The sequence below is a fragment of the Chinchilla lanigera genome, unplaced genomic scaffold (genome assembly GCF_000276665.1).
Source record: "Chinchilla lanigera isolate Chin_1 unplaced genomic scaffold, ChiLan1.0 scaffold00047, whole genome shotgun sequence".
NCBI lineage: Eukaryota > Metazoa > Chordata > Mammalia > Rodentia > Chinchillidae > Chinchilla > Chinchilla lanigera.
The window spans coordinates 17504241-17523223 of record NW_004955448.1 but is presented as its reverse complement, the minus strand read 5'-3'; the positions used below and the strand labels follow the sequence as shown (position 1 = coordinate 17523223).

The window sequence follows — 18983 nt, the reverse complement described above, 5'->3', positions numbered from 1 at the left end:
TTGAAACTGCAGTCAGGTTTTTCTCTGTCTAGAATATCTTTTAGTACTCTTTGCAATACTGGCTTGGCACTCATGAAGTTCTTCAATTGTTGTTTGTCGTGAAAATATTTTTATTTCTCCATTGAATTTGAGGGATAGTTTGGCAGGGTACATCAGTCTTGGTTGGAAGCTGTTCTGTCTTAGGACCTGTAATACTTCACTCCAAGCTCTTCTCGATTGGATGGTTTGTGCAGAGAAGTCTGCTGTGATTCTGATGGGCTTTCCTTTATAGGTAATCTGTTTCTTTTCTCTAGCAGCTTTTAATATTCTGTTCTTTTGAAGACAGCATCTTTTCAAAGAGGTGAGCAATCTCTGAATATACTAACTGAACATTTGGGTACAAAGGCGACCACTTCTTCCTGAACTGTAAAAGTTCATTCGGTGTGCACTGTTGCTGTGATTTAATACTTTCTCACACATTTGGAGACACTTCCATATACTTTAAAAGGCAATGAAATATTTCTTTCTAGTTTATATCAAACAAAATACAGCTTAAAGCTTTAGAAAAGCACTTAACTATTTCTCTTAACCATTAAGAAAATGTCTTAACCATTAAAAACATTTCATTTTGGGGTCAAAAGATGTAGGTAAATGTCTGCAGAGGGATTTGCTGTACTAATGAGTGAATGTGTGAGTGAGTGGATAAATGCGTATCCAACATCCTCAAAATAGTAGCAGAATCTCCCTTTTCTCAAATACCACCATTTCAATACCTAAGAAGTCCAGTCCTAGTTTATACTGTCTATTAAGTCTTTTTATTCTTTATCAATATATAAATGACTCTGGATCATCATCCATAATTTCATTTGCACTAAACTATTAGATTTGTTGAGCTTTGACTTTCTTGCTACCTACCAGCTTTTCTTATTTAATGAATTAAGTAAATAAATATATAGCCATATATATATAGACACAATATAGTTAAAACAGTTATACTACTAATTGCTATTAGCTCAGTGAATGGAAAGGTTTATGCCTATATTGCATAATCTATTTTTCATGCCTATATCTTGTAATCTGCGCAACTATTTTGAAGATAATAGTATACAATGTACTAACCACTGCTACTCTATTACCTTGTTTTCAAATTTTAGAACACTATTTTTAATGTTTATTTGTCTTTTAAAATAAAACAGGAAGAAAAACATTCTTCCTCTTACAGCATAGTACTGGTCCTACATCAAATATAAAATTTTAATTATTGCTTATGATAAACAATTTAAGTGATACTCACAGAAAGGACATCACTCCTTCTGTGATTGTATAATTGTCAGTAAGTAGGCTACAATGTGAGGAAAAACCATCAGAAAGAAAAAAGACTTTAAGTTATTTTTTCAAGATATAACCAGTGTCTCGACTTTTGTATCTGTTATATTAGCACATTTAATCTTAATTTCCATTTCCATCAGTGTCTTCCAATATAAGTCAAACATACGATTTATTTCCTTTTCATTCTACGTTTCATTTCATTCACTCCTTTCCTTGTATCCTTTTGCAACAGGGCTTCCTCTATGGTGCCATCAGTTCACAGCTGTCTAAGTTAACAATGACGTTTACCACTGAGCTCTCTGATCCTTGGGCTCTCCTCTAATTCACACTCAGCCACACATTTCCATACTCAATGTATCTGAGCTTTTCATTGCAGTTTTGTTTCTGGGTAAGTATGTATTATCGGACTATTCTCTTACCTGAGTATGTCCTTCTTTGTTCAAGGTATGATATAAAAATATGGTGAATATTTAAATTGAAAACAGTTTTAATTATTACAGTAAAAGACATACTGCCAATAATCCCTCTCAAAATACCCCCTCTTGCTTTGGACACACATCCCATCACTCTTGTCACTTTGCGAAGCAGTTCTGCAAGTCCTGTTTGCTGCCTCAATGTCCTGACACTGTTCAAAATGTTTAAGGCAAATTCTCTCAATAAAAACATTACAGCATGTTCTCCCCTACAGAATTCATTGGGTCTGGCACTGTGTGACTTCTGGCTCCTCCCCAAAGTCAAAATGACCATGAAAAGTAAATGTTTTGAATGGATTCAGAACATCAAGGCAGCCATGACAACACAACTAAAGACACTCATGAGAAAGAACTTCAAGAACTGCTTCACACAGTGGCAAGAGTGACAGAGCAAGTGCGTTCAGAGTGAGTGGGATTAATGACAATGCGTCTTTTACTGTAATGCATTTAAAAAAATTAAACATCACTGTGTCATTTGATCAGACCTCACAGACGTTAGTTATGCAAGGGCTGCAAGCAGGTACTTTTTTCTATTATATTTACCAGCATTGTGACTAAACTGCATAGTGTAGCCATCTCTTACTGTCCCCTGGAGATCAGCTCCAGCTCCCCAACTGCAGATGTCCAAATGCACATCAAGTCCCTTATGTAAAGTGGCACAGAGTTTTCACGTTAACTATTCATACTTTCCTACATACTGCTAATGATCTCTAGATTATTTATAATATCTAACACACTGTAAATGCTATATAAATAACTTTATTATAGTGTATTTTTTAGGGAAGAAAGTCTATCCATGTTAACAAACTCTTTTAAGTATTTTCCATTTGCAGTTGGCTGAATGCAAAAACATATCGACATGGAGGGGCAACTATTTCTCCTCTACCAGGTTCCAGGTTGATGAGAAAGGAGCTACAGCAACTTGTGCATGGACTACAGGGAAGACAGTTTTATTTTGCTCTCCAGGTATTCCTGACATGCTCTTCAGACGTCTGTAATATATTCTTACTTAATTCACAGATTTATTTTGACCCTTTTCCAAGGTCAGATGTAATATAAGCATCTCAACATTGCAGCAATTGCTGTGTCCTGGAGAAGATTATTTGTGATAAATGAAAGCTAAGCAGGGGTCACTAGAACTCTCAACAGAATAAAACGTATCATCTCTTCTGTCAAAATGGAAAAAACAGCCATTAGTGCAGTTACATAACTCTCTAGTTGTGAATATCCTTTAACATATTTTTAAACCATTACAGTGACTTCGACAAATGTTCAAACTGTAGCCAGACCCTTAAAACTCCAGCTCTCACGCCCTGCTCCTTCCGCGCCCCCTCGTTGCCCAGTCCCCGGCACTGCTCACAACTAACAGGTTATAGTAATGTTACTTGTGCACTCACCCTCTGTGGCTTGCCATCCACTTGATAGATGGGTGCGTTCAGTCATTACCTTCAACCCACCTGGGCAGTGCGGACACTACAGTGCCTCACTAAGGGTACGCAAAGCCCTCGAGCAGCACCGCACTACACAGCTGAGTGCTACTGAGACTTCTGTGTCCCACACTCACACAGAAGCACAACAGGGACCCAAAGCATTTTATTCTTGAAGATGAAGCAGAGAGAAGAGACGCCCGCTCTGTGGAAGTTTACGCCGGTTGAGAAAGCAGAGGGAACGGCCCCCGTGGAAGACCACCCTCACCTCTGCCACCAAATGCCAGTACGTACTGTGGTTCTTAAAACCATCCTCAGGTTCATTTGTTAGAAGGACTCACAGAACTCCCTGAAAACTACTGCACTAACATAAGCCATGGGAACAACTGCACACAGTGGAGCCCGGGAGGTGCTGAAAGCGCAGCTTCCTTTGTCCTCTGCCCACGGTGCTGGGACGTGTTGACGGCTCCAGTGTGAGACAGTAGGCACGACTACTGCCAGCCAGGAAAGCTCACCCAGGCCCCACTGTTCAGAGTGCTTGTTCAGGCTCCACGATGTAGGCGGGACTGACTGTCACTGCCTGTATGGTTGATTTCAGCCCACAGGGCTTCTGGGTCTCAGAGCCCCTACTCTCAGTCATACTGTTGGTCATTTTAGTGCGACAACTCCCCTGATTAAAAACAGTATGAACGTGCCCAGTCCCCACTTTACATAGTATTGGTCAACTATTTGGTTACACAAGGTCTCCAAAAGATGATGGTCCCCTTAGGTACGACATTCCAGTGTTTAGACAATACCTCCCAGAAGCTGCCATCAAAGGGCAGAACTCTTTTAAGTAAGGTCAATCTCTTTACAAGAGACCTACAGTTTCTCTTAAGCCTTTGATTTGGAGTACTTATCTTTACAGTACACCTCTCATTATAGCTGTAACTATGGCCTTAGGCGTTTTCAGGGTCAAAGGAGATTTATCTAACAAGAGAGTGGCTAAGAAAGGTAGTTTATATGAGAAAATGTGGAAGGGAAGCAAGGAGTGACAGGGACAAAGGCAGCATGATGCTCGGTCAAAAACCCCATCTTGGCATTGCTGCTTAGGGTGGATGCATACGGCGGGAGCTCTTAGACGCACCGGCGAATGAAGAAATGGATCACCACAGCATCTACTATTTGCTTGGGATGAGACAGACACCGCCGGTGCTGCTCCGAAGGATGGAAAGACCATGAACAGTGTCCGGCACAGTATATTCAGAGGGACTCCTCACAGCTCCTGCCCACCTGCTGACCACCAGATCTATGTCGCATTTAGTTTTTTGTTCTCAGAAGCTGTTAAAATATAAATATAGCAAAGCAGTCCTCTTTATGAATTCCTTAGCTTGAAGGCTTTTCCTGGGAGAACAGTGGACTAAATTCTGATGAGAGAAAGGGAAAAATATGAATTGAAAAAACTGTAACTGGACCAAAAGAAGAAAGATGAGCAACAAGTCCCCAGGGGCACTCCACCTCACCCTGCACAGCATGGCCGAGGAAAGGCCCCTCAGGCCCCAGGGCGGCCCTGCTCATCCCTAGGAAGGTGCCGCAGGACACTCTGCCGCACTGGAGGGAAAGGTGTGGGCTCAAGTCTCCGCACAGCTACCTACAGGATGTGACCTGGCAAATCAGTTTTACTTTCTGGGGCTCTGTCACTCTAACCTGCAAATAATAGGAACTCAGTCACAGAGTGGGTATGAGCTTAACTGAGGCAGCACACAGGAAAGTACCTCGTTCAACATGTTTTTAGCTACTACACAAACGAGTTGTGATTAACTGAGTAAAAACTAGTATACATCTACACATATATACACGATCTGCAAAAATATGTAATCTGTATATGAACTCTGGAACAAGTAAATCCTACGGAAGATAACAGTGCTTTCAAGGTACACTATTAACGCGGCTTTACCGCTGGATGCACAGCAATGCACACACCGCTCTGCAGTCACAGGCACACGATGGCACTGAAGGCTCTGGAGATCCCACAGCAGTGAAACCCACGTGCGGCTGCACGTCACACCATTTCCCAGATATAGTTCCACACAGAAGCTTCATTCGGGGCAACACTTCCCGAGACACAGTGAGAGCAGTGATCCAGAGCAGCAGCAGAAATGAAGCACAGTGAGCATAATATTCATGCTTAAAAGTACAGCAAGAATGCAGGATTTCCTACACATCCGGCGTTTTACGATGATGAGTAAGGAAAAGGGTGCTAATACCGACGCTCCTGTGGAGAGCATGATCCTAATCTGTGCTGCCGAATTTGTAATTTCAGTATAAGTTTTTCAATTTGCTTAACAATCACTATTTTTCTCTGTTTATCTTATACAGTTTTCAACTTTTCGTTGTTTTCTCTAGTCTTCTAACCTTCTCTTAGGAAATAAACCATTAAAACGCACTCAAAGAAGCCTATGCCCAGGTTAACCAGGTCCCCAGGACCGCCCTGTCTGTAGAACACCACCGAGCAGACAAGCACCCCAGGCACTCGGCCCCATCTCCTACCCCCACCTCCAAATGCCATCCCACCACAGAGCCATGAGAAGCGAGGATCTTGGAGGGAAGTTTCCTTTTCCTTCAACTAACAGGAAGTGCCACAATTACTAAGCGGCTTTTAATGATTATCACAGTGCTAGTTCCTAATTCCGAGAAGTCTAAACCCTACTGGAGAGGTGGGGAATGTCCTGCTCCATCTACTAGCATTACTAGTACGTGCTCACAAAGATACAATAAGAAATTTATGGATTCAGAAATAACTAAGAAGTAAAACCGCCCAGCAAAACCAAGCGATGCTAGTGCATTTCTAGTTCACTATATCTACAACCAAGTTCGAATAAAATCTCACCCCCACACAAATATGTGTGTATACATACAAACATGATACACAAATTCAGCTGAAAAGCAACACACCAGCTAAGCCTTCCAGAAAACACTGAATACGGAATATTAATTTCTGCAACAAAGCATGTTCCCCTTTTTAACTCAGAATTCCTTCTTTCAAACAATATACATCACATTCCATAAGAAAAAATAGGTTTAAACTCTAGCAAATAATCTAAAAAGACCATTACACACAGTCTTATTTTGTATCTGCTAGAATATGAGAAGTGTGAATTCACAAAACAAAATGCAAACAAACAAAAAAAAAACTAAGCAACTTCAAACAACAACAAAACAAATCCCTATATTCAGCACTTGGCCATTTTAATATTTTATTTTATTTTTCTTTGGAATTTGAGCAAATTTCCCCTTCGTTACAGTGTATCTTTAAACACAAAAACGTGGAGTTGCAGTGTATCTTTACATACAAACATGCGGCCCTCCACTCTTCAGGGGCAGCACACACAGAACGGAGACCGAACTGCTCCCACACGACGAGGCTGCCACACATTTCAGCCCCGTTTGCCGCAGTTTGCCACCACCATCAGGTCCCTTCGACAACATGAGTGTTTTCAAGAGTTCCACTGAGCACACTGCAACGGCTTGCTTTCCTATTTCCTTAACCAGAGTGTAGGCTTTTTAATAGCGGAGTTACACACATACAAATTGTGCAGGCCCTAAAAAATCTATCCAATACATATCCGTATAGTGAGAAAAACTTCAAATGAAGGTAATAATTTAGCTTATATTTTGTGTAGGAGTGTTATTTTCAAAGCACACAGACCAAGTTTAAACACTAAAAACAAAGTATAAATCCTCTACGACGATTGCAGGAAAACAAAATGATATCAACTCTATGTTTCACAAACAAGAAGTTCCTATTGTATTAGCTATCCTTTTTATAAACAAAAACCTACCTTCACTTTGCAGGGAGAACACTGCACAGTGATTGAAAAGAGGATCTTGGAAGCCAGTGTGATCTTGGGCATATTCTTTACCTCAAGTGTTTTTCCGTGGTTTGAATATGTTTCTTCCTCTCTGAAACTCAGGTTGAAATTAATCCTTCATAATGAGATATTAAGAAATGGAACCAAATGGGCCCTGAAAGAAGAACTTGGGCTCTGCTTTCCTGAATGGATTGACTCATTCAAGCAGTTAATGAATGTACAGATCAGTGAGTTAATGGGTCATCTCAGGAGTGGATCTATTATAAAATCCAGTTTGACCAAGTCTCTTACATTTCTTGTCTCTTGTCATTTAGGGCTTCAGATATAACTTAAGAGGTAAAACTGCATGAATAATATGTACAAGGATTAGCGTTTGACCCCAGCACTATAAAAATATATATAAATTAAATAAGATAAAGTAAGCAGAAATAAATCTTCATATAACTCATCTAGTCATTGATACTGTGTTCTTAGCAACAGAAAATAGACTAAGCTAATATCATCTGTAACACAGGGCTATTAATGGAGCTTACTTTATAGACTAAAGGTCAACCTTTCTCCCTTTTGGCAGTACTGGGGATTGAACACTGAGACACATCCTGAGCCTTTATTATGTTTTGTTTTGCTTTTTTAAATTTGAGACCAAGTCTTACTAAGTTACTAGATTTTCCAGGCTGGGCTCAAACTTGAAAACTTTCTGCCTCACACTCTGAGTGCCAGGGTTACAGGAGTGCTCCCCTTGCTCATGTAAGGTGAGTCTTAAATAAACCAAGCACTCAGAAGGGTTACTGGCATACAAAAAGCACGATTTATGACTTAGATATAATTGTCCTTATGATCCACATCCAGCGTGTCCCACTTCATCACTAAGTCACCCTGTGGAGTCAGATAAGCCGGGTGTGCTAGGCCATTGTGCCTGAGCCTGTCGTATTTGCAAATGTCAAGTGACTGTCACACGGTCTTTTGAAAGGTTACGAATGGCCATGCAAAGGAGACCTAACAGGGAAGGTCAGCCAAACACTTCCAGTGCTTACTCTCAAACCAGTGTTAAGGCAGTGATTCCGCGTGGACTCCAAGTATCAGCATGCTCTTTTTTCTGGACACACAGGAAGATATCGGGTACTTGCTGTTTTGCTGACCGCATCACTCTATCCATTCCTTTACCATACTCGCCCCAGTACATGTCAACATTCCCATAACCTCTGCCAAACTGTATCAAGCAGAAGGCAGTGAAATTAACACAGATTTGTTAAAACCTTGCTGAGGGTTTAGCCCTCTAAAGCAATGCATCGTTATTAACAAAATAACACTAGATTTTAACACTGTTAGCTCATGCTAAGAATGTATATCAACTTACCACAATATAACCTGAAATTCATTTCATTGTATCTCCTACTAATGTTCATTTAGACTGTAGATTATTAAGTGTCTTCAATTAGTGATTTTTGCATTTTTTCCAAATTAAATGGCCTTCCCAGACTAATTTTCTAATTCAATTAAAATAAGCCATCAAGTTTTCTTAGCATGATGCTCTCTTTATAAACCCCCTGCCACTTTTTCCCTATTTTCACTGTTTCAATAAGCCAACTGCTGAAACGAAGCTGTGGATGAAGAGAGTGTTTCTAACTTTCCCATATTAGTTCGCTAATGTTGCTGTAACAAAGTACCACACGCTGAGCGGCTACACCAACCAATGCTGCTCTTGATGTGGCACAGTTCGGGAGGACAGAAGTCTGAGTTCAAGGGTCAGCAGGGCTGCTTTCTGTGGAGGGCTGTGAGAGAAACCGGCTTCCCACCTTTCACCCAGCTTCTAGGGGTCTGCTGGGAATCGGTGGTGTTTCTTGACTCACAGGTGCATTATGAGCTCAAAACCGTCCCTGTCAGAACAACACCAGCCATAGTGGATTTGGAATCTGTCCTGTTTCAGTACAACCTCATTTTAATTAATTATATCTGGAACAATTCTGTATCTGAGTAAGATCATTTTCTGAGGCACTCAGAGTTAGGGTTTCAACACATGTATTTGGGGGCACACAATTCAACTCGGCACTTCCCAAATCACAAACGTTTTTAGAGAAATGTTAATTTAAGAAAATAGTTCGGCTCAACCACCGACCCACACAGAAGATGCTTCATGCAGAGAGTCCATGAGACTCCTTGCCTGGAACCCAGCGCAGGCACAAAAATCACAACTACAACCCTACATCCAGCATTTCCCACAAGGTGGGAAACACAGCAGCAGCAGGAGCCTTTCCCCTCTCACTTTCAGTTCTTCCCTGTGATTATCACAGAATCTGCAGCCAATAAGAAGTATCGCTTGATTAATGCCTTTCAGCTTACAAATCATGCAGCTTATCTCTTAGGACTCTCCCAGATAATAATCGGCAGACAGAGAGTTATGTTAAATGTGATTATAAAGGCATCGTGTTTGGAGGTTAAGCTTACAGACTCAAGCCAGAACATGGGTATGGAAGCCAGGTTCTATGCTTCCTACATATCTGACCTTGGACAAACTTTTCATGCTTCAGTTGTGTGTGAAAGTGGGACATGCGAGAGTATTAATGTCACAGATCAGTAAGGATTAATAATTTATACAGTGCATTTAAAATGCTTAGAATAGTACCTGATATATGACAGATGTACAGTAAAACTAAAAATATTGTTTTACAAGTGATAATACTGAAGCTAGGAATATCAAATGCCTTCCCAAAGATACTGCAGATGGTGAATGCTGACTCAATCTCAACCTCAGACCTCTCAAGGGCTTTCCTTGTCACCAAATGACACTCCGGCACCACTTCATTTTTAATGTGGAGAAGGACCACACTTTGAAATAATGAGGACATCTGGATACTTCCATAGCCATCGGAAGTGGAGTATCAGCCAGCACTACAGGACTGCCTGCTCGGGCACCACGTTTAGGGATGGAAAGTGCATTCAGAATCCCATCCACTAGCCATCCAGAACCTTATGATATTCTGGAATAGCTTGTTTATCTGGAACAAAAGGGCTCAGCACTACTGCTGGAACCGGACGCAAAGCCACATTTTGGCGAGTCCCTCCTGCATCTCTTACTGCAGCCCAGAGAACTACTACCTTATTACTACTGCTACTCCTCTTCAAACTTGCTGTACTCCTTCCTATCCCTGGGCAATGTACTATTCTCTCTGCCAATGTTCAATTCATTACTCAGTTTATCTTTAAGAACTGTTTTTACTTTCTATCTTCCAGTGTTCTGAGAAGCCCTCCGTCGCTTCCCGGGATGACACAGATGAGCCCTCTCCTGTTTCCTTTAGACACAGCCATCACCCGTCAAAGCACTAGGGCACTCACTGTGTTATAATCACTGGATTTCTGACCTCCATTTCCCACTGCACTAAGAATAATCTGTTTTGGCACTGGAAGTGACTAGCACAGAGACGGTTATATAAATCCTCACTAAGCAGAAGACTGATTGGAAGACTGAATGAGCTGAAATATGAATAAAAGAAGTAAGAAGAGTTCAGAGACTTGGCATCCACCCATCGAGCACACTGTCATTTAACTGTGCTTCTGAGCAGAGCAAAGGAAGGTGCGGCACGTGATGAGAACAGGTGTTGACTTTGTGTGTGATATTAATCAGGTAATGAAATTCCATAAATTGCTCTGCCCGAATCCATAAAACTTTTTAAAAAAGAAAATTTCACCACCAGCTATCTAGCCTGATTTGCATGTGTTCAATTTTCAAAGTATTCCTCTGGATTCCTTTAATCAACAGCTATTTTAGAAAGCTCTTCATTACTTCCTAATCGTCCAAATTCATTTTCTTCATTTTTCCCTATTAGTGGCAGATTTTTCAAATGAGTTAAGCAGATCAGCAATTTCAGAGTCATTATTAACTTCAAGCATTTTTCTACTTATGAGCATGTCCCTTCTCTAACACCAGTCTTTTCTCCACTCTGAAAAGGCCACGTGGTTTTATCTTCTAGATTTTTTCCACGCATCCCCAAAATACAGCCAAATTTATCTGACAATAGTAATCTATGTTTGCAATAATCTGGTCATAGGTATTTATCACATTCCAGGTTTTGGATACGCAGGGATTCCCTATTATGTTAATATGTCAAAACCTAAGTAAATAATTAGGATAAACTTAGATTTTAATCCATCTCAACCAAGCAAGTAAATCATTACTGTTGGACACAAAAATTTTTACAAATAATGTAAATAAATATTTTATATTTGAGTACATTAAAATAAAACACATACATATTTATGGAGTCCAGCAATTCCACTGCTGGGAACCTCGCCCATGTCACACAAAATTAAAAGCACTAGGATGGATTATTGAATCAGAACATAGATATGTTTATCAATGAAAGGGTTGCTAAAAACCTGCGGTATACTGATATCATGGACTATTACTCCTTTTTTTATTTGACTACACGAGTTCACAGAAAGATACAAAGGGTCCCAGCAGGTTGTTACTGGGATAAGAGAAAAATTCAGAGGGGAAGAGGAAAGAAGAAAGGGAAAGAGAAAGAAAGAAAAGAAGAAAATTTATGAAAAAACAGTATTTAGGATGTAATCTCATTTATGTAAAACTTTACATATGAATATGAATAAATATCCATGAAAGAATGACCACCATGGACTTCTGAAGGCAATACAATACAACATGTAGTTTTCCTTTACATATTCTTTTCCTAATAATTGGAAAATTATTAACTTTTGTCATTTTAAATTTTATATTAACTTACATAATTTGAAAGTCATTAAAATCATTTTATTGTGGTGTATTATATACCACATATACATAATATACAATTACACATGATGTGTGTATATGCAATATATACGATGTATACATAATATATCGAGGGAGAGAGAGAATGAATGAATGAATCAGACTTAGGCTTATGTTCCAATACATGAGAACTCAAATCTAGTCACTGGACAAGTGCTAAGTTAGAGCCTGTATCACCAGACTATAATCAACCTGCTTTACAAACTGTATGTTCCATCAAGCACATTCTTTTTTAAAAGAATCTTTGCTGATTTTGAATTTGAATTTTCTTTGAAGACTCAGCTAATGTCATATCTTCTTAATTGGTTTTTCTACTTTTTTCAAATGTCTGACCTCTGAGAAAGGCTTCAAAATTTATCTTGCATTTACATAATTTTTGGTATTTCTTTTTGATAAATGAAACACAACATCATATAGGAAATGTCTGAACTCCTACTACTTCAGCTTGTACAACCCGCAGGTTTTATCAATTTTGCTTCAAACTGAACAAGAATATTACAGTGGAAGAAGAAAGTGTCAAGATCTAAAAGCAAACACAAACTTGTGGAAGACACATTCATCCTGCCTGATTAAAATAAACTAGTGTTTTCATCAACCTAAACCTGAATAAATAAAATGTCTAGCTACCTGAATTTCAGAAAGGACACTAATTATTAGGTGCATAGAAGTTAAGAAGTTGGAATAATTAAAATATCCAAGAACTGATGCAGAAAATAAAGATTAAATTAATCCAGGTATGATTTCTATGTCATTATCATTACCATATGTCGTCTTAATTACCTTCCTCCTCTGGGACTTTGATGTTTTGCAAGGTTTTCTCTCCCAAAACAAATGCATTTATAAGATAATAATTAATTATTTTTTTAAAATTCTTAATGAACCAATCACATGTATAATTGCTCATCACAATTACTCATCAAGGCAAAGAGACTAGTGTTGCACATGTAGTTGAATTAATTTATTCAGAGAAAAATAATTTGTTACCCTTGTTCAACACATGATTTCTGTTACTTCTTCAGCATCATGAGAACAGTTCGACACACATCCTGGATCTCACAGCATCCACTGACCGCTGTTTCAAAGCCAGTGCGCCATAGTCAAAGGATAAATTGAAGGGAAACATCAGCTTTATTTTAACTCAAAGTTTTGTTTAAAAATAGCAAAAAGCTCTGGAAAAGTATGCCAAGATTCATTTACAAGAAAAACTGTTAAGATGACCCATGAAAAACATCAGCCTTTACCTTACACCAAGGGTGGAGAAGACAAGTGGACATGAGTGATAAGCTCAGCCACTTTCCAATGTCACTTTCCAAGAGTCAAGTAATGGAGACCAGAAGGCACACGTATCAGCAGAGATAATAAAATGTCTATTTCTTTAACTTATTTAATTTAGATATTGTTTTTTTTTTCCTGCTCTTAAGAGATAAATGCAGATGAATTCCCAATCTCTGGAGACTAAATCAGATGATTAAGTCAAAACAAATCCTTTGAAACCACCATGTCTCAATGGCAGATGCAGGAAAGGATAAATCATTGCCATCCTGAAAATTTCCCACACAAGAAAGAGCTGAGATGTACATAGCCAAAACTGACAATATCAGGGGCTGGGGATTTAGCTCAGTGGCAAAAGCGCCTGCCTGGCAAGCGCAAGGTCGTGAGTTCGGTTCCTGGTACCAGAGAAAAACCAAAAAAAAAAAAAAAACTGACAATATCTTCCCACCATGAAACTGGGATGCGCAGTGTTAAAATGTGAGACGTGTGCATGACTGCATTGTTTTGTATTCTGGTATTTTAAAAAAATACAGGGCACGAAAGTAGTAAATACTACTTTCATGCTGAGTGCATGTTAATTCTACTTTGTCCATTCACAAAATAGAGATCTCAGAGAGGAATACTGTACCAGTAATTTAAAGCCATGGCTCCATGAATGATTTAGCATCTGAGGTCAGAATGAGGTTTTCTTATTAAGCTGCTATTTCCTTTAGAGTGACTACTTTGAACTTACTGTTACCCTCTAAACTCTTACAGTGAGTAATTAAAACCACACTACAAAGCACGTTTTGTGAGGCTGATTACACTCTAGATCGCGGGTTTCTGCTTAGCGACTCGTTTTAAATGGTCACCAATCCCCAGAGGGATAATGCTGCCGTCAGTCTTCGTCAACGAGAGTGGCCAGTCCCAACAAGCAAGGGAGATGCTCCAAACACAGCGAAACGGTCTTGCTCACGACTCAGCATGCTGACAGCGGGATCCGTGGAACCCCTGTGAGGACGGCCACAGCTGCGCTTCGCCACCTGAGCACTGCCTTCCTCCAAAGGATGCCCGTGTTAAAGACAGCTTCAGGAGGGTGAGCAAAGAGAGCGAGAGAATGGAGTGAAGAGAAGAAAACCATCACGTTGCTAATGCAACACACGGTAGACATTTCCACCAGGCAAGAAAGTTGTCATCACAAGTCAAGGCCTTACTCTCCAGCGTCTGACACCATTCTCGTTGTTACAGCATGTGAGTGCAGAAATGCAGAATCCCAGGCCCACTTCAGAATCACAGTCTCTACTCTAACAAAATCCCAGATGATGTGTATTTGCATCCACATTGGAAAAGTACTACTCTTTTAAACTGCATGGATATATGTACCTTGAACAGAGAATGAATATCTAGAACTCGAATCAAATGCCCCAAAGCAAAAGACCCAATCAAAAAACTGAGCAACCGAAATGAACAGACCCTTCTCAGAAGAAGTACAAATAGACAACAAATACATGAAAAAATGTTCAACATCACTGGCAATTAGAGAAATCCCAATTAAAACCACACAGATCCCATCTCACTCCAGAAAGGGTCCCTACCATCCAGAACCAAATAATAAATTCTAGCAAGGCTGTGGGGGGAAAGAGTCCTTCCACACTGACGGGAATGTACAGCAGTACAACCGTGGAAATCAGCATGAAGATTCCTCGGAAGTAAAACTAGAAATTCCATCTGACCAGCTATTCCCTTTCTACGCATCTTCCCAAAACAGTTAAAGACATCGTATTACAACCACACATGCATACTCATGTTTACAGCAGCATGATTCAAAAAAACTACACCTTGGAAGCACCTATATGTCCATCAACAAATGAATGGATAAGGAAAATGTAGTCATGGGGCTGGGGATTTAGCTCAGCGGCACAGCGCCTGCCTGGCAAGCACAAGGTCATGAGTTTGATTCCCGGTACGGGAAAGAAAACCAAGAAAAAGAGAAAGAAAATGTAGTCTTGATACATAACGAGTACCATTCCATCATAAAGAAGGTAAACCTGAGTCATCTGTAGGAAAACGGACGCACCTTGAGACCACAGCGTTAAGTGAAATAAATTGACACACAGATACTAAATAGTGCACGGTTTCTCTTACATGAAAATCCTAAAACATAAATTAATTAGAAAACAAAGTAAAAAGGTGACTAACAGAAAACAGGGACAGACATTTTAGAAATGGGAAGCAGCCATTAAAATAAATTAAGACGTGTTATGTGCACGTGTCTGCCCCCCCAGTGAGTGTCACCACCGTGTACTGCGCACGCGGCCAGACAATCCGAAAGTGAAAAATACGACACGCACCTAGAAGCAAGGGACCACGACAGGTGTCTCACAACAAAGCAAACAGTTCATCTCACGGTTCTTAATTCAGGTGTTTACAACACTGCTGAGCTGGCGTTACGGTCAGACCGTTTCAGTTACCCTGAACTAGTGAGTTGCAGCGGCCGAGCACTTCTCAGAAGTGCTCAGGGACGCTCCTTAACACGGGAGGCCGCGGCAGCCTCACCAGGCGTTCCGGAGCAGCGTGCGCACGGGAGGCCGCGGCAGCCTCACCAGGCGTTCCGGAGCTCCAGAGCAGCGTGCGCACGCGAGGCCGCGGCAGCCTCACCAGGCGTTCCGGAGCAGCGTGCATACGCGAGGCCGCGGCAGCCTCACCAGGCGTTCAGGAGCAGCGTGCGCACGGGAGGCCGCGGCAGCCTCACCAGGCGTTCCGGAGCAGCGTGCGCACGGGAGGCCGCGGCAGCCTCACCAGGCATTCTGGAGCTCCGGAGCAGCGTGCGCACGGGAGGCAGCGGGCCGGCGACAGGCTTCCTAAGGAACAGAGCGGCGCGAGAGCTGAGCTTTGTGCTGCTGCGCCACGCTGACTGCAACACACTGACGCACGTTAAGTGACTTCGCAGTAACCAGGAACACATGACACGGCCAGGCAGCTGCTAAACGGAGCCGTTTCTCCTGGCATGAATGAACTCTATAATGCCACCGGTTCCGCCCTCGAGCACTGTCAAACACACTCCAAAGGTTCCGAAACAGCCTCACAGGAGGTTTGAGAAAGGACTGCGCATCTCATCTTAAAAAATAAACTGCCGCCACAGTTCTGCAATTAATCATGACAAGCACAAGCTGAAAAATCCCATTTAGATTTAGTACAGTGATTTCCCTCTGGACTTTTGAATCACCTGTGGATTACAAATTTGATGATATGAGAAAGGGGCAAACAGAATAGAGAGGCGGAAGTCAAGGCATAACCTGTCTGGCTTTAAATCGGCTGTCTTTTCAATAAAGAGACAGAATATAAAGTAATGTTTCCATGGGTCCTGAGTCACGACCTATCATTACAAACGCTCACCAGAAAGGCTTCTGTGCATTTCTGCACATGTCATCTGTGAATATTCAGTCCAAAGTGCTGCTCTGAATATGTGGTGCTGCTAAAGATTGCGAAAACTTGACAGGCACGATATGACTGAAGTGAAAAACAAAGCAAAACCATCCCTTCTAGTGACAGAGTTAGACAGAAGAATTATAACTTACGGTGCAGTTGCCCAGTTCATCAGCCCATGGGCTCCAGCCGGGGCAGCGCCCGTGAACTGTCTGCTCCCCAGTGCTGTATGTCCGTCTGCACACACTGTAGCACCGGGTCCTAATGAACACAAGAGTCTGAATCACTTTAAATCAGCACAGCGTTTCTCCTGCCACTGCAAACCCTGCCTTTGATTGACTGATGGACAGAGATGGATGCCTGAGTTACTGTACGTGTGGCTGTAATTTGTACATATTATAAATACCTCACTGCGTATGCAACCAAGCTTTGTTAGATGTACAGGTTAATGAGAATGAAGAGCAAGCCCATGTTTTATGATACAGGATACCCTAAGGATCACTCTACCTGCCAAGCACGAAATCCAAAATTGTACAGAGAATAATGCAATCCTGAGGAGTGACAGTATATGTGCTTTTCAACTGAACACTGGATGCTCCTCATACATGGGTAGCACAGTTCTCAGTCGTGGTGCTTTCAGCCACAAGGGGGCGACATCTAGTCCTGGTCGGGGAGAAATGAACCAACTAACTCAATGGCGGGTGGTCTGTGAAAGTGCACAGTATACACAAAGTATACGTGCAGTGTTAGAATTTCACAGCAGATGGAGGCATTATGGGGAAAAGGCTCCTTAACAAAAGGTAAAACACAAGTATTTTGCTGTCCTATCGATAGACATCTGAACACGTCAATGTTTTCCGCATCACATCAGTGGCGTATACTCCCCAAATACTAACATGTGTTTCGGTCCCTCACAGCCTCACTTAATATTCCAGCACAAACCCTCCACTATTCATGGGCATTCTCAATTTCCACTTCCTTCAGTTTCTCTCTGCCCGCCGTGTCAATGCACCTTCTTCTCTCAGAAACAGCACTGAAGGACCACTCCTTACGACATTTAATTACTTGCCATCTGGAAATGTAACCTACTAATGTTTGTGTCTCTCCAACCTCTAAGTAGAGGTTTGCATACTTTTTATACCAACAAAAAGAATGTGTTCCAGAAATGCCCAAGATCCTTCACTGTTGACATTATTGCAAACTAAATTTCATATATCAAACGTGTAAAACTTGAGGATACAAATATAAAATGTTTTATTTACTGATATTTTGGTTTTTTCCCAATTCTGAATATCCATATGGAAGAGAACTTTCTTTCTTTGATTCAGACTTACACTGACAATAATTAAACCTCATAGGAGAGAACAGAAAATATAAATAAAAAACCTTTAAGTATAGTTCCCATTCTAATTTATTTTCAAATAGTTTTCTGCCACAACATCACACTATCAAATACGTACGAAGTTCTTGCCATGTAACAGGCATTGTGCACATGTATTAAATGTTTCCAATTAATCATCATTAATATGTATCTATGCACGGCATTATTTTTCTAACTTTACAGACTAAGGAACAGAGAAATGTAGGAACTTTGCCTAAGGTCACACAGCAAGTAAAAGCCAGGGAAATTTTTCTGATTTAAACATCATTTAAATATCTTGAGTTTGCACACACACACGTACACACACACAAAGGAAAAACAAAAGACTCCTGAAGGCTAAACATACATACCACATGTATGCAAATACAATTATACAGTAATTATTCTTACAATATTTTACTTAGTACTATATAATATTCTGATATATCTAAACAATGGCAAACCTAGTTATTTATAATCTCCCCAACTTCCCATGCGCAATAGTATTAATAATAAACTCTTCGTTAACCTCAAACCACATTATTTTAAAGTTGTTTCCTGAATGCAAATCCAGTAGACTTATTTACATAAAACTCAACTTTTCACCAACTGTTTGTAGCAAGAAGTTCTTACATGTTTGCTAAAGCTGTTTTGCAACTTTGGAAAATAAATCTGCAGGAAGCCTTGACTTACTGAAAGCACTGTGGACCCAGCTTTACCTCTCCTCTTCCAGCCTGTCCTTAGTCCTTATTCCAAGGCCGTAACACAGTTACAGAAGCGCTAGGCTTCCAAGGGTCTCAAGAGCGCTAGGGGAAGGTCAGATGTTCACGACTGGAGACTCGGGATTCAAGTCGTGCTACACTTAGCAACCCAGCACAACATTCCCTGTTCTGGTCATTCTTTGATCGTCAGCTTTCTGCAGTGTATCCTGTCATAGGGTAAAGTTAGGGACACCCAACCTGAAATACTTGACACATGCGTGTCATAGGGTAAAGTTAGGGCACCTAACCTGAAATGCTTGACACATACATGTCATAGGGTAAAGTTAGGGACATCTAACCTGAAATACTTGACACATACATGTCATAGGGTAAAGTTAGG

The 18983-nt window shown here is 40.7% G+C and overlaps 1 protein-coding gene across 9 annotated transcripts in view; it reads right to left on the bottom strand.

Annotated features, from left to right (window-relative positions):
* LOC102013566 overlaps nt 1–18983 on the bottom strand; it is a 399641-nt gene that overhangs the window by 310015 nt on the left and 70643 nt on the right. For 6 of the 9 annotated variants that reach the window (XR_001235774.1, XR_001235776.1, XR_001235778.1 and 3 more), the window contains exon 1: nt 16675–16747. Coding sequence is in view for 3 of the 9 variants with exons in the window: in XM_005393168.2 (XP_005393225.1) it covers nt 16675–16783 (109 nt within the window). In the remaining 6 variants the exon portion in view is untranslated. Of the gene's footprint in view, nt 1–16674; nt 16784–18983 lie in introns of those variants that run through there. The other 3 variants (XM_005393168.2, XM_013518623.1, XM_013518622.1) reach the window with 1 other exon arrangement.